This window comes from Pelophylax lessonae (assembly GCF_965119305.1).
Source record: "Pelophylax lessonae genome assembly, chromosome: 9".
Lineage (NCBI taxonomy): Eukaryota > Metazoa > Chordata > Amphibia > Anura > Ranidae > Pelophylax > Pelophylax lessonae.
The window spans coordinates 115,276,318-115,298,976 of NC_138776.1; the positions used below are offsets into that span (position 1 = coordinate 115,276,318).

Sequence of the window (22,659 nt, forward strand, 5' to 3'; positions counted from 1 at the left end):
CCACTGAATTTGTGTGGTCAATTCTGCAGAATATAAGCATTAAGTGATTGCAACCCAAACTGAATATTCCTGTACCCTGCGTTTTTCTATACAGTTTATGTGGTATGTCCATCTATGATTGCAACCCAAACTGAATATTCCTGTACCCTGCGTTTTCTATACAGTTTATGTGGTATGCTTACTTGTTTATCCATTCGTAGCCTATCCTTCCTATGTTTTCTTACCTTAAATTTACAACCATTATAGCCTTTAACCTTTAGGGGTATCTGCCAGTTATCTTTAAATCTTTGTGAAGTGAAACTGCAGTATATGTCCAGCCCTAATTTATCAATTCCTGATTACTAATTGGATAAGCCCCCACCCCAGGTCTAATAGTATAAAATCAGCACATCACTTGGGGAAGGCACGTGTGCAGGGGGGGCACGTTTGCTCTCGGGGGGCTCTCTTCTCGAAGTGGGGGGCAATTTCGCTAAGTGGGACACACTTCTGAATCTGCACTTCAGAGAATGCACAAAGTGAGGGAACACAGGAAAGGCTGAGATATACACCACATATACTGCAGGTGATCTCCTTTTTTTTTTTTTAAACCTCTTCAGCTCTATCCTGGTAAAATGCACTCTCTGGCTGGCACTTCTTCTGATTGCCCTATCCTCCATCCTTAAATTCTCTCTACTTCACCCCTCTTCTCCACCCCACAGCTTATATATATCACCCTCACTTCTGTCCTCACCTTATTACTGCACTCGCCATCTCCTGCTACTTCTAAATCCACATGCACACAAATCCTCCAGGAAACTGGGGCATGTCCCCTCATATAAATCACACTCTCATATTACCACCCTCACCTTTCTGCTTCTCCTTGCCTCTGGAGACATATCCCCAAACCCTGGGCCTCCATCTACCCATGCTCAATACACCACCTACCCTACACCCTCTGGCTGCAGTCGCAGTCAGCACAATCTAGTTCCAATCTCTCTTCTTCCCAAAACCGGACTCCCTTTCTCTTGCGCCCTTTGGAACGCCCGCTCTGTCTGTAATAAACTCACCTCTCTCCATGACCTTTTCATCACTAACTCATTTACTCTACTCGCCATCACCGAAACCTGGCTGCACGAATCCGACACTGCGTCTTCTGCTGCCCTATCCCAAGGTGGTCTTCTATGGACTCACTCCCCTAGACCCAACGGACGCAAGGGAGGGGGTGTCGGGATCCTTCTAGCCCCACATAGCTCCTTTCAGGTACTTCAGCCGCCTCCCTCTGTGTCACTCTCCTCATTTGAGGTACACTGCATTCGTCTTTTCTCCCCTGTCTCTCTAAGGATAGCTGTGATCTACCGCCCCCCTGGACCAGTATCAACCTTTCTTGATGACTTCTCCGCCTGGCTACCCTACTTTCTCTCTTCTGAAATCCCCACAATCATTCTCGGCGACTTCAACATCCCTGTTAATACTAACACTCCTACCACTTCCAAACTTCTCAATCTAACCTCCTCCTTTGACCTGAAGCAATGGATACACGCTTCTACTCACTCTGAAGGCAATATCCTTGACCTTGTTTTCTCTGCACAACCTTTCCAACAATCCTTTCCCACTCTCTGATCACTACCTTATTAGTTTCACTCTCTCCCTCTACTCCACCTCCTCTCCCTCCAGCTACCGTACAGTTACCCGCAGAAACCTACGCCATCTCAACCCTTCTCTTCTCTACTCTGCTACCGGCCACCTCTATGACAATATTGCACCCCTGTCCTGAACCAATCTAGCCACTTCTGTCTACAACACTTCACTCTTAGCCTCCCTGGACACATTGGCCCCCCTCACCACACACCAAATCAGGCCCCGACCCCTTCAACCTTGGCAAACCGATAACACTAGAAGTCTGAAAAAGCATAGCCGTGCTTTTGAGCGCCTATGGCGTAAGACTCCGGTCTCAGAAGGATTTCAACCAATATAAATCCGCCCTCCAAAAATACAATTCCAGTCTCCACACTGCCAAACAGACCTATTTTATCACTCTCATTAACAGCCTGTAATCACACCCCCGGCAACTCTTCGCTACCTTTAACTCTCTACTCCGTCCTCCACTACCCCCTCCCACTGACTCACTCACTGCCCAGGAGATTGCCAACAACTTCAAACAGAAGATTGACACAATTCGTAAGGAGATCGTTGCTGTTCAGATACCTTCTTCCATGCCTTATGCTTCATGCCCACAAGTGCGATCATTACTTCCCTCATTCAACCCCGCCACTACAGACGAGGTTGCTAAACTACTTGCTAACGTCCACTTAACAACCTGCCCTCTGGATCCTGTTCCCTCGCAAATGCTACGTTCACCTTCTGGCCCTATTCTACACTCTCTAACCCACATCTTCAATCTCTCCCTCTCTTCTGGCATCTTCCCCAACTCTCTAAAACATGCACTAGTCAGCCCCATACTTAAAAAGCCCTCACTGGACCCAACCGATCTGAACAACCTACCCCCTATTTCCTTGCTCCCCTTTTCATCCAAACTCCTCGAACGTCTAGTCTACAACCGACTGTGCGACCACCTTGCCGAGAATAGCCTCCTTGATCCTCTTCAGTCTGGATTTCGGCCTCAACACTCCACTGAAACTGCACTCCTAAAGCTGACAAACGATCTGCTAACGGCCAAAACCAATGGGCACTATTCTGTACTCCTACTTCTGGACCTTTCTGCTGCCTTTGATATGGTTGACCATCCCCTCCTCCTCAAAAAACTCCATGCCTTTGGTCTCTGTGACTGTACTCTTCACTGGTTATCTTCTTACTTATCCAACCGCACCTTCAGCGTTACCTACAATTCTACTTCCTCCTCTCCTCTTCCCTTCTCTGTTGGAGTCCCCCAAGGCTCTGTTCTTGGACCCCTCCTATTTTCAATCTACACCTCCTCTCTAGGTCAGTTGATAGCCTCCCACGGCTTCCAATACCACCTCTACGCTGACGATACCCAAATCTACCTATCCACTCCTCAGCTCTCTCCCTCAGTCTCCTCACATATCACTAATTTACTATCAGATATATCGGTCTGGATGTCTCACCACTTCCTCAAACTAAATCCATCCAAAACCGAGCTTATAATTTTTCCTCCACCGCGTGCCCCTTCCCCTGATTTCTCTGTCAATATCAACGGCATTACCATCAGCTCATCCCCACATGCCAAGGTCTTAGGTGTTGTCCTGGACTCTGAACTCTCCTTCAAACCCCACATCCAATCGCTGTCCAAATCTTGCCGCCTCAGCCTCCGCAACATCTCCAAAATGCGCCCCTTTCTAACCAAAGACACAACAAAACTCCTAGTTCACTCCCTGGTCATCTCGCGCCTCGACTACTGCAATTCCCTTCTCATTGGCTTACCTCTACACAGGCTATCCCCCCTTCAATCCATCATGAATGCTGCCGCCAGACTCATCCACCTCACCAATCGCTCAGTGTCTGCCGCTCCTCTCTGTCAAGCCCTCCACTGGCTTCCACTCACCCAACGAATTAAATTCAAAATACTTACAACATCTTACAAAGCAATCCACAGCCTAGCCCCCAGCTACATCACCAGCCTCATTTCAAAATACCAACCTAATCGCTCTCTTCGTTCTTCTCAAAACCTCCTGCTCTCTAGCTCACTCATCACCTCCTCCCACGCTCGCCTCCAGGACTTTTCCAGAGCCTCTCCAATCCTATGGAACTCCTTACCCTTATCTGTCCGATTATCCCCCACTCTATTAGCTTTTAGGCGATCTCTGAAAACCCTCCTCTTCAGAGAAGCCTATCCTACCAACCCCTAACAAATGTACCTCCTTTTTCTCCATCAACCCCTCCCCCACAGTTATTGCCTTTTGTTTCACTTGACCCTCCCTTCTAGATTGTAAGCTCTAACGAGCAGGGCCCTCTAGTTCCTCCTGTTTTGAACTGTATTGTAACTGTATTGTCTTCCTTCACATTGTAAAGCGCTGCGCAAACTGTTGGCGCTATATAAATCCTGTATAATAATAATAATTAAGTGGTGAAAGAACAAAACCGAGACACCAGTAACAAATAGCTTCTAAGCACAGGCAGTCCAATGACAAGGACAATGAGCAGTCCATGTTGAAACATACAAAGTAGTAATCAAACAGTCAGGTATCCTCAAGTGTTGTCATACCAACTTTTCCAGGGATTTCACTATTTGAGTAATCTAGGAAATGTATAATTTCTCAAAGCCAGTAAGCGTTAATTTACAAAAAAAGTTTTAAGAATCTCTATAGTTTCTGAAGGATTGGGTGCCTGTGATTTCTTCCAGCCTCTAGTGATGGTAGCCCTGGCTGCTAAGAGTATGTGTGAGATTACTACATGAAACTGGTGGGGTAGATTTTCTATTCCCAATTAAGGTAAATCTAAGGCAGTAGTAGGTGTAGTTTGAAGATTCTCTTCCAGAAGCTGGAGAGATTCCTGCAATACCAAAGCATGTTTGTTAGATGACCTACAGAGCCACAGTTCCTCCAACAAAGTGGGGAAAGAAGAGAGACAAATTTAGATAGTTTGTAAGTAGGGTTGAGCGAACACCTAGATGTCCGTGTTCGACGGGTTCGGCCGAACTTTAAAAAAAAGTCCGGGTCCGTGTCCCGGACTTTTACCGAACTTTTCCCGGACACCGAACCCCATTGAAGTCAATGGGGACCCGAACTTTAAGGCACTAAAATGGCTCTAAAACACCAAAGGAAAGGGCTAGAGTGCTGCAAATGGCAGCAAAACGTAATTAAGAGCATGGCAAGTGCTCTGCAAACAAATGTGGATAGGGAAATAACTTAAAACAACAAAAAAAAACAGAAAAATAAAACAATGTTCTTCTTCATCTCTGAAGGACGAGGCCCATATGGAGTAGGAGGGAGGTTAAGGTGGTGGTGGATGTGGCGGTGACATAGGCGTGCGCACAGGGTGTGCTGGGTGTGCCTGGGCACACCCTAATCACCTAGGGCACATAGCATTGCCAGTGAGGAGATGGGAAAGATCTCCCTGGGACCTGCTCTGCTCTATTTCTCCTTGCCTACAGGTACATGGCCCCGATACATTACTCTCCCTGCTGGCAAACACATGCATGTGTATTTCAACTTTGGGGTGCACACCTTAATGCAATAGGCTGCGCACACCTATGGGCGGTGTAGGTGGAAGCGGCGGTGGAGGAGGACCAGGGCCGGATTAACAGCATCATGGGCTTGGTGCTGAGGATTTTGAAGGGCCTTAGGGCCGTGCCTTGCCATGCACCCAGAGGAGGAAGGGTGCAGCCATGCATGCCTAATTCAACATGGGATGCTGTCTCTGAAGCCCATAAACACATCCATGCATCGCCAACTGTCCCTCCTTGTCCGGCCTTCACGCTGTGTGGGGAGGTTCTGAGGGTGCTGCCTGGGGAAGCGAGCATAGAAGCCAGACTTCTGTGTTTACAAGTGACAGAAGAGCGGTAACAGTGAATATGGCCAACCCGGGGCCTATATAAAAGGTAGGGGCCTGGAGCTGCAGCTCCAATAGCCCCTACATTAATCTGGCCCTGAGGAGGAGGACGAGGTAGCCAACACTGCTTCTTTTCACAAATTTTAAATGAGGGTACACCCCAAAAGAGTGAGAAAGAGCAAAAATGGAACAATGGGTGGGTAAGGTCGGTATCCATTGCTATTCTGCATAAGGTACGGAAAAGTCCCGTGGGATCCATGCCTGGTTCATTTTAATGAACGTGAGCTTGTCCACATTGTCTCTGGACAGGCGGCTGCGCTTGTCTGTTATAACGCCCCCAGCCGTGCTAAATACCCGTTCAGATAATACACTGGCTGCAGGGCACGCCAGCACCTCCAAGGCGTAAAGGGCAAGCTCAGGCCATGTGCCCAATTTGGAGACCCAGAAGTTGAAGGGGGCAGACCCGTCATTCACTACATGTAGGCGTGTGCACACATACTGCTCCACCATGTTGGTAAAATGCTGCCTCCTGCTAAGACGTTCCATCTGAGCTGCTGGTGCTGCTGTTTGTTGTGGCGTGCTGACAAAGCTTTTCCACATTTCGGCCATGCTAACCCTGCCTTCTGAGGTGCTGGCGGTGCCCTGGTTGCGTTGGCGACCTCCTCCTCCTCCTCCTCTGCCTTGTGCTTCCACTGTGGCCCCGCTGTCAGATGGGAATGCCAGCAGCATGGCGTCTACCAGCGTGCGCTTGTACTCGCGCATCTTGCGATCGCGCTCCAGTGAGTGAATTAAGGACGGTACGTTGTCCTTGTAACGGGGATCCAGCAGCGTGGCCACCCAGTAATCAGCACAAGTTAGAATGTGGGCAACTCGGCGGTCGTTGTGGAGACACTGCAGCATGTAATCGCTCATGTGTGCCAGGCTGCCCAGAGGCAACGAAAGGCTGTCCTCTGTGGGAGGTGTATGGTCCGTGTCCTCTGTATCCCCCCAGCCACGCACCAGTGATGGCCATGAGCTGGCCTGGGTGCCACCCTGCTGTGAACATGGTTCCATCTCCTCCTCCAGCTCCTCCTCCTCCTCATCCTCCTCATCCTCCAGAACTGTGCCCCTGCTGGACAATTGCGTCCCTGGCGTTTCCGTGTGCAGGAACCCACCCTCGGAGCCCCTTGCGAATGACTGCCCTGAAAGCCTTGGAAATGTTACCTCTTCATCCTCCTCCTCCTCCTCATCCTGTGCCACATCCTCTTCCATCATCGCCCGAATTGTTTTTTCAAGGAGGCATAGAAGTGGGATAGTTAAGCTGAGAACGGCGTCATTGCCACTGGCCATGTTGGTGGAGTACTCAAAACAGCGCAACAAGGCACACAGGTCTCGCATGGAGGCCCAGTTAAATTAAATAGCGGAATAGAAAATATGATCCAAAAAAAGTGTATGTATATCACACGTACACAACCACACTAGGCCCCAATTACTATTGTTTGTACCCCTAAAAGGCTAGATGAGGAGTAGGGGGAGTATGGAACAGGCAGCACCCTCAAACCTTCAGAAGTATGAGATGAACCCCAACAACTTGGAAAGGTGGATCTCTCTCACACGTACCGACACAGACTATCCCGCAATTCAATTGATCCTCAAAGGTTTTTATTGAATAGCGGAATAGGAAATATGATCAAAAAAAGTGTATGTATCTCGCACGTACACAACCACACTAGGCCCCAATTACTATTGTTTGTACCCCTAAAAGGCTAGATGAGGAGTAGGGGGGGTATGGAACAGGCAGCACCCTCAAACCTTCAGAAGTATGAGATGAACCCCAACAACTTGGAAAGGTGGATCTCTCTCACACGTACCGACACAGACTATCCCGCAATTCAATTGATCCTCAAAGGTTTTTATTGAATAGCGGAATAGGAAATATGATCAAAAAAAGTGTATGTATCTCGCACGTACACAACCACACTAGGCCCCAATTACTATTGTTTGTACCCCTAAAAGGCTAGATGAGGAGTAGGGGGGGTATGGAACAGGCAGCACCCTCAAACCTTCAGAAGTATGAGATGAACCCCAACAACTTGGAAAGGTGGATCTCTCTCACACGTACCGACACAGACTATCCCGCAATTCAATTGATCCTCAAAGGTTTTTATTGAATAGCGGAATAGGAAATATGATCAAAAAAAGTGTATGTATCTCGCACGTACACAACCACACTAGGCCCCAATTACTATTGTTTGTACCCCTAAAAGGCTAGATGAGGAGTAGGGGGGGTATGGAACAGGCAGCACCCTCAAACCTTCAGAAGTATGAGATGAACCCCAACAACTTGGAAAGGTGGATCTCTCTCACACGTACCGACACAGACTATCCCGCAATTCAATTGATCCTCAAAGGTTTTTATTGAATAGCGGAATAGGAAATATGATCAAAAAAAGTGTATGTATCTCGCACGTACACAACCACACTAGGCCCCAATTACTATTGTTTGTACCCCTAAAAGGCTAGATGAGGAGTAGGGGGGGTATGGAACAGGCAGCACCCTCAAACCTTCAGAAGTATGAGATGAACCCCAACAACTTGGAAAGGTGGATCTCTCTCACACGTACCGACACAGACTATCCCGCAATTCAATTGATCCTCAAAGGTTTTTATTGAATAGCGGAATAGGAAATATGATCAAAAAAAGTGTATGTATCTCGCACGTACACAACCACACTAGGCCCCAATTACTATTGTTTGTACCCCTAAAAGGCTAGATGAGGAGTAGGGGGGGTATGGAACAGGCAGCACCCTCAAACCTTCAGAAGTATGAGATGAACCCCAACAACTTGGAAAGGTGGATCTCTCTCACACGTACCGACACAGACTATCCCGCAATTCAATTGATCCTCAAAGGTTTTTATTGAATAGCGGAATAGGAAATATGATCAAAAAAAGTGTATGTATCTCGCACGTACACAACCACACTAGGCCCCAATTACTATTGTTTGTACCCCTAAAAGGCTAGATGAGGAGTAGGGGGGGTATGGAACAGGCAGCACCCTCAAACCTTCAGAAGTATGAGATGAACCCCAACAACTTGGAAAGGTGGATCTCTCTCACACGTACCGACACAGACTATCCCGCAATTCAATTGATCCTCAAAGGTTTTTATTGAATAGCGGAATAGGAAATATGATCAAAAAAAGTGTATGTATCTCGCACGTACACAACCACACTAGGCCCCAATTACTATTGTTTGTACCCCTAAAAGGCTAGATGAGGAGTAGGGGGGGTATGGAACAGGCAGCACCCTCAAACCTTCAGAAGTATGAGATGAACCCCAACAACTTGGAAAGGTGGATCTCTCTCACACGTACCGACACAGACTATCCCGCAATTCAATTGATCCTCAAAGGTTTTTATTGAATAGCGGAATAGGAAATATGATCAAAAAAAGTGTATGTATCTCGCACGTACACAACCACACTAGGCCCCAATTACTATTGTTTGTACCCCTAAAAGGCTAGATGAGGAGTAGGGGGGGTATGGAACAGGCAGCACCCTCAAACCTTCAGAAGTATGAGATGAACCCCAACAACTTGGAAAGGTGGATCTCTCTCACACGTACCAACACAGACTATCCCCCAATTTAACTGATCCCCAGAGGTTTTTGATTAAATAGCGGAATAGAAAATATGATCCCAAAAAAGTGTATGTATATCACACGTACACAACCACACTAGGCCCCAATTACTATTGTTTGTACCCCTAAAAGGCTAGGAGTAGGGGGAGTATGGAACAGGCAGCACCCTCAAACCTTCAGAAGTATGAGATGAACCCCAACAACTTGGAAAGGTGGATCTCTCTCACACGTACCAACACAGACTATCCCCCAATTTAACTGATCCCCAAAGGTTTTTGATTAAATAGCGGAATAGAAAATATGATCCCAAAAAAGTGTATGTATATCACACGTACACAACCACACTAGGCCCCAATTACTATTGTTTGTACCCCTAAAAGGCTAGGAGTAGGGGGAGTATGGAACAGGCAGCACCCTCAAACCTTCAGAAGTATGAGATGAACCTCAACAACTTGGAAAGGTGGATCTCTCTCACACGTACCAACACAGACTATCCCCCAATTTAACTGATCCCCAAAGGTTTTTGATTAAATAGCGGAATAGAAAATATGATCCCAAAAAAGTGTATGTATATCACACGTACACAACCACACTAGGCCCCAATTACTATTGTTTGTACCCCTAAAAGGCTAGGAGTAGGGGGAGTATGGAACAGGCAGCACCCTCAAACCTTCAGAAGTATGAGATGAACCCCAACAACTTGGAAAGGTGGATCTCTCTCACACGTACCAACACAGACTATCCCCCAATTTAACTGATCCCCAGAGGTTTTTGATTAAATAGCGGAATAGAAAATATGATCCCAAAAAAGTGTATGTATATCACACGTACACAACCACACTAGGCCCCAATTACTATTGTTTGTACCCCTAAAAGGCTAGGAGTAGGGGGAGTATGGAACAGGCAGCACCCTCAAACCTTCAGAAGTATGAGATGAACCTCAACAACTTGGAAAGGTGGATCTCTCTCACACGTACCAACACAGACTATCCCCCAATTTAACTGATCCCCAAAGGTTTTTGATTAAATAGCGGAATAGAAAATATGATCCCAAAAAAGTGTATGTATATCACACGTACACAACCACACTAGGCCCCAATTACTATTGTTTGTACCCCTAAAAGGCTAGGAGTAGGGGGGAGTATGGAACAGGCAGCACCCTCAAACCTTCAGAAGTATGAGATGAACCCCAACAACTTGGAAAGGTGGATCTCTCTCACACGTACCAACACAGACTATCCCCCAATTTAACTGATCCCCAGAGGTTTTTGATTAAATAGCGGAATAGAAAATATGATCCCAAAAAAGTGTATGTATATCACACGTACACAACCACACTAGGCCCCAATTACTATTGTTTGTACCCCTAAAAGGCTAGGAGTAGGGGGAGTATGGAACAGGCAGCACCCTCAAACCTTCAGAAGTATGAGATGAACCCCAACAACTTGGAAAGGTGGATCTCTCTCACACGTACCAACACAGACTATCCCCCAATTTAACTGATCCCCAGAGGTTTTTGATTAAATAGCGGAATAGAAAATATGATCCCAAAAAAGTGTATGTATATCACACGTACACAACCACACTAGGCCCCAATTACTATTGTTTGTACCCCTAAAAGGCTAGGAGTAGGGGGAGTATGGAACAGGCAGCACCCTCAAACCTTCAGAAGTATGAGATGAACCCCAACAACTTGGAAAGGTGGATCTCTCTCACACGTACCAACACAGACTATCCCCCAATTTAACTGATCCCCAAAGGTTTTTGATTAAATAGCGGAATAGAAAATATGATCCCAAAAAAGTGTATGTATATCACACGTACACAACCACACTAGGCCCCAATTACTATTGTTTGTACCCCTAAAAGGCTAGATGAGGAGTAGGGGGAGTATGGAACAGGCAGCACCCTCAAACCTTCAGTATGAGATTGTGTTCACTGTACCCCACAAAGATTGAGTTCACTGCACCCCACAATGATTGTGTTCACTGCACCCCACAAAGATTGTGTTCACTGCACCTCACAAAGATTGTGTTCACTGTACCCCCCAAAGATTGTGTTCACTGCACCCCACAAAGATTCTGTTCACTGTACCCCACAAAGATTGTGTTCACTGCACCCCAAAAAGATTGTGTTCACTGCACCCCAAAAAGGATGTTGTTCACTGCACCCCAAAAAGGATGTTGTTCACTCCACCCCAAAAAGATTGTGTTCACTGCACCCCACAAAGATTGTGTTCACTGCACCCCAAAAAGATTGTGTTCACTGCACCCCAAAAATGATTTTGTTCACTGCACCCCAAAAAGGATTTTGTTCACTGCACCCCAAAAAGGATGTTGTTCACTCCACCCCAAAAAGATTGTGTTCACTGCACCCCAAAAAGATTGTGTTCACTGCACCCCACAAAGGATTTTGTTCACTGCACCCCAAAAAGATTGTGTTCACTGCACCCCAAAAAGGATGTTGTTCACTGCACCCCAAAAAGGATTTTGTTCACTGCACCCCAAAAAGATTGTGTTCACTGCACCCCACAAAGGATTTTGTTCACTGCACCCCACAAAGATTGTGTTCACTGCACACCAAAAAGGATTGTGTTCACTGCACCCCAAAAAGATTTTGTTCACTGCACCCCAAAAAGATTGTGTTCACTGCAGCCCAAAAAGATTGTGTTCACTGCAGCCCAAAAAGATTGTGTTCACTGCAGCCCAAAAAGATTGTGTTCACTGCAGCTCACACACAGAAAAATGGATGTGGATCACTGACACCTGCCTATCTCCAATCCCACACCACACAGCAATATCGATTGTAGTTTGTAGAACACAGTTTCCCTAAAATTCAGCAGACTCTGTCCCTAACAGGATTGAGAAGAGATCGTAGATCAGGATTGAGTGCAGACCCCACCCCCCACACAGCAATATCGATTGTAGTTTGTAGAAGACACTGACCCTATATAATTCAGCAGACTCTATCCCTAAAATGCCTACAACTCGCCCTGCCTAAACACTCCGACCTGTCCCTCAATTCTATCTGGACACAAATGGTTTTTTCCTGCCTATCTTTCCCTAATCAGCAGCCAGCACGTTGATGTGTGCTCTGTCCCTGAATCTAAGCAGCATAATGACGCCGCTGCGGCTGCCTCGAACTTATAAAGACTTGGTCACATGCTTCAGACGGCCAATCACAGCTACTGAGACATTTGCAGGCATGGCTGGGATGGCTTAAGGCACACCAGTTAAACGATTGTTGATTGGCTGTTGAAAGCCCGCCATGAAAAGAGCGCCAAAGCATGCAAAACCCGGAAATAAAACGACCGAACACGGATTTTTACCCGAACATACAGTAAAGTGTCCGTGTCCGTGTTCGGGTACAAAAAATCCAATTATTCGGTACGAACACGAATAATACAGTCCGTGTTCGCTCAACACTATTTGTAAGGTGTGTAATACCAGCGTGTAGCTATTTTTTGGAGAGTTCCCAATGATCAATAGAGTTTGATATGTTATATAGTGACCATCTTTTCTGTTTTAATCTGACCACACTGGGCATGGAAGGACATCCATCCTAGTCTGGTCAGCTTGCATCCGTGCCTTCTACTTGGGAACTACAGGACATCATGCATACTCACAGCATGCTTGTTCTCAAGTGGTAAGTCTTCTACTGCCACACCCCAGTGCCCAGCTCGTCACAAGGAAGGGCTAGTGTGCAGAAGCCTTTCCAGCATATGCCTTTTAAACAGGCACAGTGTGCCTGTACTCCAGTTGGACTGCTGCTGCTATACCCTGCACGAATTGACTGACAGCGGCTGCAATATGATCCATGGAGTGTCCACTCCCATCTCCTTAAGCCTGTTAAACTGTTAGGAATAGCGGCCACATGACTGCTTGTAGACAAAGTAAAAAAACAAAAATCAATCATCTATCTGCTTCAGACATTATGGTGGGTCTAAAGGATTTTGACAGCAGTGTTCGTTAGTTCCTTTTTGGTAGTTCCTGACCTTCTATGGTTTTCTTATGGTATGGTTTGAAAAGTCTTCAGCAATCCACACTAGACAGTAAAAGTGACCCATGCAACTTGCTGAGATTTAAAAAAAAAAAATGATATCTCTGTTGCCTACAAGTATGGGTGTAAAATGCACATCTCTGTATTGTTTGGCCTTGCTCTAATTTATGTGATATACAACAGTATGTCATGAGAGCAGGCCTCCATGAAAGTTACCATACGAAATAAAAAAAACATCAGAAACCGAGACTTGCTGAAATTACCGTATTTATCAGCGTATAACACGCACCTAAATTTTAGGAGAGACATTTCAGGAAAAAAGCTGAAATTGAAAATAAACAGTTTTGAGCTCAGAACATTTTTTTAAAATCAAATGCAGTCTCACCAGTGCCCACGAATGCAGCCTCCTCATCAGCGCAGTGTCCATCATTGTAGCCTCACCAGCGCAGTGCCCAAACATGCAGCCTCGCCAGCGCAGTACCCATAATTGCAGCTTCGCCACCGCAGTGCCCATGATTGCAGCTTCGCCAGCGCAGTGCCCATAGTTGCAGCCTCGCCAGCGCAGTGACAGTAATTGCAGCCTCGCCAGCGCAGTAACAGTAATTTCAGCCTCGCCAGCGCAGTGACAGTAGTTGCAGCCACGCCAGTGCCATTGGCACTATTAGGATCACTTTTTGAAAACGTCCAGGAAGCAGCGCCGAGGTAGAAGGGGGCAGGCGGGGCCGAGGAGAAGGAAGGACGCACGCGCTGTCATCGGAAGTCCCGGCGCCTATGATAGACGTCGGCATAGGAGGCGGGACTTCCGATGACAGCGCGTCCTTCCTTCTCCTCGGCCCCGCCCGCCCCCTTCTACCTCTCGCCGCTGCTTTCTGGACTTTTTCTTTTTTCATATCGGCATATAACACGCACAGCTGCTTTTTCCTCCATATTTAGGAGGAAAAAGTGCATGTTATACGCCGATAAATACGGTAATTAAAGCTGTAATTCTGCTTGCATCAGTGTAAGTATACATGTGCCATATCAGGCTGATTCCTATGGAAGCTGGAAATCACTGTAGTGGCAGTGGCCACTATCTTCCAGGTCCCGTACGGAGTGGATGCCTGCTTGCTTGGTGAACACAGGTACTCACTTGGCACCGGCACCATTTAGAGAACACATTGCACTTTCTTTATAAATGCAAAGTGTTCTATGATTAGACAAGGTGGAGAAGGGTGGTGGTGACATTACAATCTCCACCTCGCCCAGTCCAAGTAGCTGTGCCTGCCTGTGTACAGGGAGTTCCAGCTTCCACAGGGATTGGTTGGATTGGCCAGGTATGGCTGCCTTACTTATTATTTTGCTCTAGAAAAGAGTTGGGAAATTTTTTATTACAAAGTTTAGTTAGACAGTGTTTGAATTGTGCATATATATTAAAGTTTGTACTGATCTGTGTGAACACAGCACCAGCCCCACCAATATTTTATCAGCAGTCAATAATGGCTGGAAAAACCCAGTGCCAAATATGTCAGACTGCTTTGTCCTTAGAAATTCAGATTTAGATGTATTTCATATGACACAGAATTGACCCTTATATTGACAATAATTTAATGGTCAGGCTTTTTTTTGGCATAGGTGATTGTTGCTAGACTTTTACTGGAATTTCAGCTGTGTATACAGATGGCGAAGTTAAATTTGGGCTTTAAAGTGGTTGTAAACCCAGATATCAAAAATTAGACTGAAAATTTTAGCTAGATCAGCAAATCAGCACAGCTCTCTAACCGGGATGCGAGCAGCCTGTCCTCTGTAATCCTCCCTGCTCAGCTACTGGAAAAAAATCTGACACATTAAGAAGAAATGTGCCATCATGCCCCCTCTCCTTTGACTGACTGACATGCAGTGGAGACTCATGCACAAACATGAGGGAAGGGTGCGTGTCTCCTGCTGCCCCAGCCTAAAGAGTAAAGAGCGTTTAATTTTAAGTGGTTGTAAACCTTGTATGCATAATTTCTTGAATACATGCACCATTTTATAGTTTATGTAAAAATCCAAACCACTGTATTATTACCTCTGTATTCTCATCTCTAAGCCTATCACAGCTCTCTGGTCTGTGGAGTCATGACACCACTGGCCCCACCTCCCAGCTGTACACCCCACCTCCCAGCAGGGAGGGAGGTGCGTGCACACCTCCAGCACCGTGCATGCCGCTAAGCCAGCATTAATGTGTGAGTGCACAACGGGGATTTCTGCCAGTGATGTCTTGACTCCACCCCCTGAGCTCTGGTTCATAGACATGCTCATGGGCCAGAGATTTTCAGAGAGCTGTGACAGGCTTAGAGATGAAAATACAGAGGCAATAATACAGCGGTTTGGATTTTTACAAAACAAACTATAAAATTGTGTATATACTGTATTGGAGAAATGATGCATATGAGGTTTACAACCACTTTAAGGATGTACGTTCCCAGTAATCTTGTGACAGAACTCATTGGTCCTTGAGTAGTGTTTAATAAGTCATTGTTTATTTGTGCCTGGAGTCATTTTAGATCCATGTATACATGTTTGCATGTGTAAGTATTTTATTTATTTAGAAAATGTGCATAGAAAAGCCCTTTGAGACACAGAACGTCTTATACTTATATATATTTCTTTCTTTATTTTTACAGGTGATTGTAATGGGAGCCACAAATCGTCCTCAGGATCTGGACACAGCAATTATGAGAAGAATGCCCACCAGATTTCATATCAATCAGCCAGTATGTTGATTATCATCATGAATGAAAGCAGCTTTCCTTATTATTAAATGAAATGTTAAATGGCAAAATATGTTTCCCCTTTGTTCATTGACTGACACAGCACTTCATTATTCAGAACCATAGGGTTATATTGCCCCCTACAAGAGTAGGACACTAGGCAGAAAAAAGACTTGGCTACACCTATGGGCAGTCACAGGTAGTATACTCCCTCTCTCTCTGCTATAGGTCTTCAACTTTTTCTGCCTAATCAGGAGTAAGGACCTAAATCCCTGCCGGGATCTTTGGTCCTGGCAATTTTTTCCTTTTTAAATGGCTTTTTTTCTCCTGGGTTTTTCCTGCGAGATCTACAATCAACTGCCGGAACGGGGGACGGGCTGGGTAATCGGGATCCAGTGGTCAGCCCAGTCTTGCCAGCCAGCGCGCGCAGACAACAGCTCCACTGGACGGGGGCTGGCCTGCGAGTTAAATGAGTCGCAGTGTTCCTCCTGGCCGACAGCCCACGCATTTCGATAGTTCCTGGTATTGTGAGTAGATATCCCACCCCTCTCTCCTAGAGGGTTTTAGGGTGGACACGGGCCCCTCCCTAGGTCGGTCGTACCTATGGGTTACCCTCCTCCCCCTCTTTCCCCCCTGAATGTTGGTGCTCCCTGTGCCTGTGGGTCATCTGGTACTTTCAGCTTGCCAGAAGCCTCCGTTTGAAAATATTTGGGAGATTCCCTGGCTTACACTGTCCCAGAAGGTGGCCTTTTTGGTGGCTATCACTTCTGTTTACAGGGTGTCTGAGCTGGCAGCATTATCTTGTGCCCCCTACGGTGGTCCACAGATAGGGTGGGTCTTCGTCCATGTCCATCATTCCTTCCTAAGGTAGTCTCTGATTTTCATTTGCATGAAGACATTGTGTTGTCTCCCTGTGTCCCAGACCCAATCATCCTAGGGAGTTTGTCTTGCATTCTTTGAATGTGGTTAGGGTGATTCGGGTGTATTTAGCAGCCACAGAGTCTTTTCGGAGGTCAGACTCACTGTTTGTGTTCGTGGAAGGGCCAAGAAAGGGGCTGTCCGCTTTTTCTGCGACCATTTCCAGACTGATCAGACGGTCGGTAACTCGCTCACGCACTCTACTCTGGTGCTTAGTGCTTCTTGGGCCTTCTGTGATCAGGCGTCAGTGGTGCAGAATTTTAGGCGACCACTTGGTTGTCGGTGCACACTTTCACTAAATTCTACAAAAAGGATTGTTGACATCTGCGGATGCTTTCTTTGGCCACAATGTTTTGCGGGGTGCTGGTGAGAGGGTCCTATTGTATTGTTCAGGTTGGGATCCAGTTGTTGTTTGTTGAGCTCCTTTTTACCTACTTGGCTATTGTGTTTTTAATTTTGGGATTTTTTTTGTTGTCCCACCCCTCATGTTTGGCACTGCTTGGGGATGTCCCTATGGCTCTGAATAATGAAGAGCTGTGTCTGTTAATGAACGAAAGAGAAAATGGGATTTCATTAACGGACTGGGGCACCCACCCCTCTTTGGAGCTGTAATACTGACACTGCTTGTTAGTAAACTGAAGACCTATAGCAGAGCGGGGGAGTATACCACCTAGAACTGCCCATAGGTGTAGCCAAGTCTTTTTTGTGCCTAGTATCCTACTCCTGTAGGGGGGCTATATAACCCTATGGTTCTGAATAATGAAGAGCTGTGTCCATCATTGAACTCAGAGAAATGGATTTTATAGCAAGTCAAAATCCCATTTTGCCAGCTGATTGCTCACAATGATTTGTGCCTCACAAGCCGGGTAGCTCAGTTACGCAAATCTTAGTTGACTTTGTCATTGGTCAGGAGGCCACATATACATTGAAGTAACCAAAGTTTGAGTTCCCAAATTGATGCTAGATTTGCATAATTAGGCACCTTGAGTTTCAGGGTTGCTTAGGAATATATGTGCAGGACCTTTAAAGTGTCTGCTTACTGTTTAGTTAATTGTTTGGAGACAAGACTAAGTTTATAGAAGTACAGGTTTTTTTCTCAGGTAGTTCTCTGATTGATTGGGGTTAAATTGCCAAAAACAAGTCTAAAAAAAATAAAGTGCCTCACACCCCCTCCTAATTATTACCCAACCCCACGACTTCTCAAACCTACCACGTCCTCACCGCACCCCAAGCCCTAGATCTTAACCTGACCCTAAATGAATATGTTACCCCAGCACTTAAAGCTTAACTCCAGTATATGAATGGTTTTGCATTATCCCCTGCCCACTGTGCCAGGAACAAGTCAATTCTCTGAAAAATTAAAAAAAGAAAAAAATTTTTGGTCGGGTAAAATTCAGGATTGTCTCCTCTTCTCTCTAAGCTATGTCTCATGGGAGGTGTGGTGATCATACATCACATTCTGGCGACATGGTCACCAATCTAGGACATACCTAGACTCCTGAATAAAACCTGAGAAGCAGGGGGAGATTGGTGCAAAATTACCTTTTACAACTTTAAAGCTGATCTCCATGTTTCATTTAACATTAAATAGTTAATTTGGACCAAGCTGGTCCAAACAAACTATTTACTTCACTAACAGCAGCAGCGTGCGCTGTATAAACTTTATGTAGCCTCAGAATGGTCTGAACGACCTATTTCAAGATAAATGAAACGGGAAGATCAGCTTTAAAGTAAACTTATGCTACAGATAGTAAATAGAGATGTGAGTTAAACAGCAGGTGCCCGTTAATGTCTTCAATGTGACCTCCTCATAATTCTCTCCACAATCGATGGTTATCGCATCAACCATGCAATATATATGCAATTTACAATATCAGTGATTGCTTTTGTATTGACACTTTCTGTATCATGAGTTTAATGGCTGATTTTACAAAAAAAGCAACTCTAATAATATATTCCTAACTTAAATTTTTTTTTTTCTCATGTTATAATATCAAAAGTGCCATAAAAAACAACTGGAATAAAAATATATGTTTCTTATGTTAAAGGATACGTTCACATTTGGGGACATGTTACATCTTACATGTTCGCTTGTTTTTAGGGTGGAATATGTAAAATGTTCCAACGAATGCACCCTCTCCCCGATCCCCCTTTTTATTGTGACAGAGGGTCGGGGATCTTCTCCACACAACTGTTGTCACAATTTGAAAAGAATGCGGCTGCGCGGGGCTCCGCCCACGCGGCCCTATTATTAATTCACAGAGTTCTGTGAATGAATGAACTACAAGCACCGACAGCCTTTGTTCCCAATCAATCACCAGGGCACTGATGAGCGCTCATTGATTCTTCTGTCATTCAGTAATTGCATGCCCATACGATGTACGGGCAGACATCCTGCCGGAGCCTGAGATTGCACCTGTGATCTGCTTATATTTTTCGACATATAATACCACGCACATATTTGCATATTGCAGCTGTATTAAGGAATTTAAATATTTTTAAGTTTGGCTGCCTGCCTTTTGTATTTCCCATGCATTAATAACTTGTCAATTTTCCTTTTCAGGCTTTGAGACAGCGAGAGGCAATTCTTAATCTCATACTGAGGAATGAGAATGTAAGCAGCTCCCTAAATTGTTCTATTTGGTAAACCTGTTTATAGGCAGAATTATATGGTAAATGGTGGGATATGACCAGTTTGGTTAGACTGTGTTCTCTAAACAGCAGGATATCCCAGTTGGATTTCTGATGCTAAGTATGCAGCCAGTGAAGTCAGGACTGCTGACCTGCATGTTCCAGTTCAATAACTCGCAAAGTATTAAAGAAGGATTATAATGGCAGCCTCAGAACTTAGCACCTGTAGAAATGGGTTGGGCAGTAACATTTCACATATTTTATTCCTGACATGTTCCCTGTAGGGTTTGTTCACACTTGTCAATTTTACTGCAGCAAAACCATGCATTTTGCAGACTGAAAAAGCATTTCAAGCAGAAACCCTATTCTTTGCTATGTTGCTGGTTCACATTTGTGGGCTTCAGTTTAGAATGTTCTAAAAGGGAAACTGTAGGGGCCCATTACACAGTGCGTTCGGAAAGTATTCAAGGCGCTTAACTTTTTTCACATTTTGTTATGTTACAGCCTTATTCATAACGGATTAAATTATTATTTTTCTCCAAACATTACCCCATAATGACAATGTGAAAGGAGTTTGTTTGAAATATTTGTAAATTTATAAAAAGAAAAAAATCCCATGTACATAAGTATTCACAGCCTTTGCTCAGTACTTTATTGAAGCACCTTTGGCACCAATTACAGCCTCAAGTCTTTTTGAGTATGATGCTACAAGCTTGGCAAAACTATTTTTGGGCATTTTCTCCCATTCTTCTTTACAGAACCTCTCAAGCTCCATCAGGTTAGATGGTGAGTGTCAGTGCATAGCCATTTTCAGATCTCTCCAGAGATGTTCAATCGAGTTCAAGTGTGAGCTCTGGCTGGGCCACTCAAGGAAATTCACAGAGTTGCCCCATAGCCACTCCCTTATCTTGGCTGTGTGCTTAGGGTTTCTTTTCTGTTGGAAGATGAATCTTCCTACCTAGTCTGAGGTCCAGTCCACTCTGGATCAGGTTTTCATCCAGGATGTCTTTGTACACTGCTGCATTCATCTTTCCTTCAATCTTGACTAGTATCCCAGTTCCTGCCACTAAAAAACATCCCCACAGCATGATGCTACCACCACCATGCTCCACTGTAGGAATGGTATTGGCCAGGTGATGAGCGGTGCCTGGTTTTCTCCAGATATGATCCTTGCTATTCAAGCCATAGAGTTCAATCTTTTTTTTCATCAGACCAGATTTTTCTCATGGTCTTGGAGTCCTTCAGGTGCCTTTTGGCAAACATCCGGTGGGCTGTCATATGCCTTTTACTGAGGAGTGGCTTCTGTCTGGCCACTCTACTATACAGGCCTTGTTTGGTGGAGTACTGTTGAGATGGTTGTTCTTCTGGAAGTTTCTCCTCTCTCCACAGAGAACTGCTGGAGCTCTGTCAGAGTGACCATCGGGTTCTTGGTCACCTTCCTGACTAAGGCTCTTCTCCCCCGATCCCCTGATTTACGGATGATGGAGGCCACTGTGCTCATTGGGACCGTCAATGCTGTAGAAAATTTTCTGTACCCTTCCCAAGATCTGTGCCTGTACACAATCCTGTCTCAGTGGTCTACAGACAATTCCTTGGACTTTATGGCTTGGTTTGTGCTCTGACATGCACTTTTAACTGTTGGACCTTTATATAGAGACAGGTGTGTGCCTTACCAGATCATGTCAAATCAACTGAATTTATCACAGGTGGACTCTAGGTTGCAGAAACATCTTGGGGATGATCAGAGGAAACAGGATGCACCTGAGCTCAATTTTGGGTGTCATGGCAAAGGCTGTGAATACTTAAGTACATGTAATTTTTTTCATTTTTTTTTATTTTTTAATACATTTTCAAAGATTTCAAACAAACTTCTTTCATGTTGTCATTCTTAGGTATTAAATAGTTTGTAGAATTTTGAGAAAAAAAAAGAAATGTAATCAATTTTGAAATAAGGCTGTAACATAACAAAATGTGAAAAAAGTGAAGCTCTGTAAATATTTTCTGAATGCACTGTATATGTCTATTTACACCTATGCATGTACCTTACCAGTTGCGCTACATTCACATGGAGCAATGTGAACTAGCCTCAGTAAAACGTTTTTGGGAAGGTACAGTTGAGTATGCTGGATTAAATGTCATCTAAATAACGCATTAATGTTTTAATACTTTTGATAGATTTATGATAGAATTCATTGTACGGCTGGCCTTTCTTTAATAGGTGGACATGAATGTGGATTTGACGCAGGTTGCGAGAGGTACCGATGGCTTTTCTGGAAGTGACCTGAAGGAAATGTGTCGGGATGCTGCTCTGCTGTGTGTCAGGGAGTGTATCGCCAGCAGCACAGAGGAAAGGTTTGTGATATACGAATGTACACTGCTCACCTCCTGGACTATTTAGACTTTATGTGAGCTGAGCCCAGAAAGGCTCTCTGGAAATGGAATCTGACTTGTAGCCATTTTTTCTTTCCAAGAGTAGCTAACTCACACAAATAAACTTTTTTTGTTTTTATTCACCAGCAGGATTCTTCAATTTTTTTTTTTTACCTAACTGACCTAAATTTGCTCAGAATAGAAGTCTTGTTTCAACATTGGCAGTTGTACTGTATTAGTTCATTTATGAAAATATAGCATGTTGACTGTTTTCAATATCCATTTTAGCTCCATTAGGCATTAAATCAGTTAGTGAAATCTGTTTCTCCATTCCTCTGCAGTCCCAATGAGGAGATTCGGCCTATTCAGCAGCAAGATCTAATGAAAGCTATTGACAAAATGAAGAAATCAAAGACTGCAACGAACCACGGAGGTTTAATGCACGTTAGTTTGGACTGAACTCCTGTCACCTGACATTACCCAAGCTGTTCGCTAGAAAGGGTACATGTAATGGATGATGCACTCGGAGGGAGCAGCAACATCCTTATGGACTTCAGCCTCCACTGCTGGACTCCAGCAACTATTCACTATAAAATAAAGAGCCTTGCAGAGAGGCAACTGTGCCTCTCTGGTTGTCATGTTTAGCGGCTAACGACTGAAATGCGTTGAATGAGTATGTCATGTTTACCTTGTAAAATTACCATGTCTGTCTGCAAACTGACTAGTGGCATTCCAACAAAGGGACAAAAAAAACACACCCGGCTGCTGTATACTTTGGCATGCCTTGGGGATCTGCACCTAATGTATATTTCAGGGATCTTCAAACTATGACCTGTAGTTCCACAACATCTGGAGGGCCATAGTTTGAGGATCCCTGGTATATTTCAATACTAAATGATAATTTGTTATGCAGTGTCTGTAGTCCATGATTTGGTCTATTGTAAA

At 44.9% G+C, this 22,659-nt stretch overlaps 1 protein-coding gene across 1 annotated transcript in view; it reads left to right on the top strand.

Annotated features, from left to right (window-relative positions):
* The window catches only part of ATAD1 (ATPase family AAA domain containing 1), a 42,456-nt gene extending 20,002 nt beyond the window's left edge, over positions 1-22,454 (top strand). Inside the window, exons 7-10 of the mRNA XM_082267569.1 lie at positions 15,709-15,798; positions 19,277-19,327; positions 21,563-21,696; positions 22,056-22,454. Coding sequence (XP_082123695.1) covers positions 15,709-15,798; positions 19,277-19,327; positions 21,563-21,696; positions 22,056-22,173 — 393 coding nt within the window. The 3' untranslated portion in view covers positions 22,174-22,454. The remainder of the gene's footprint in view (positions 1-15,708; positions 15,799-19,276; positions 19,328-21,562; positions 21,697-22,055) is intronic.
* The last annotated feature ends 205 nt before the right edge of the window (positions 22,455-22,659 follow it).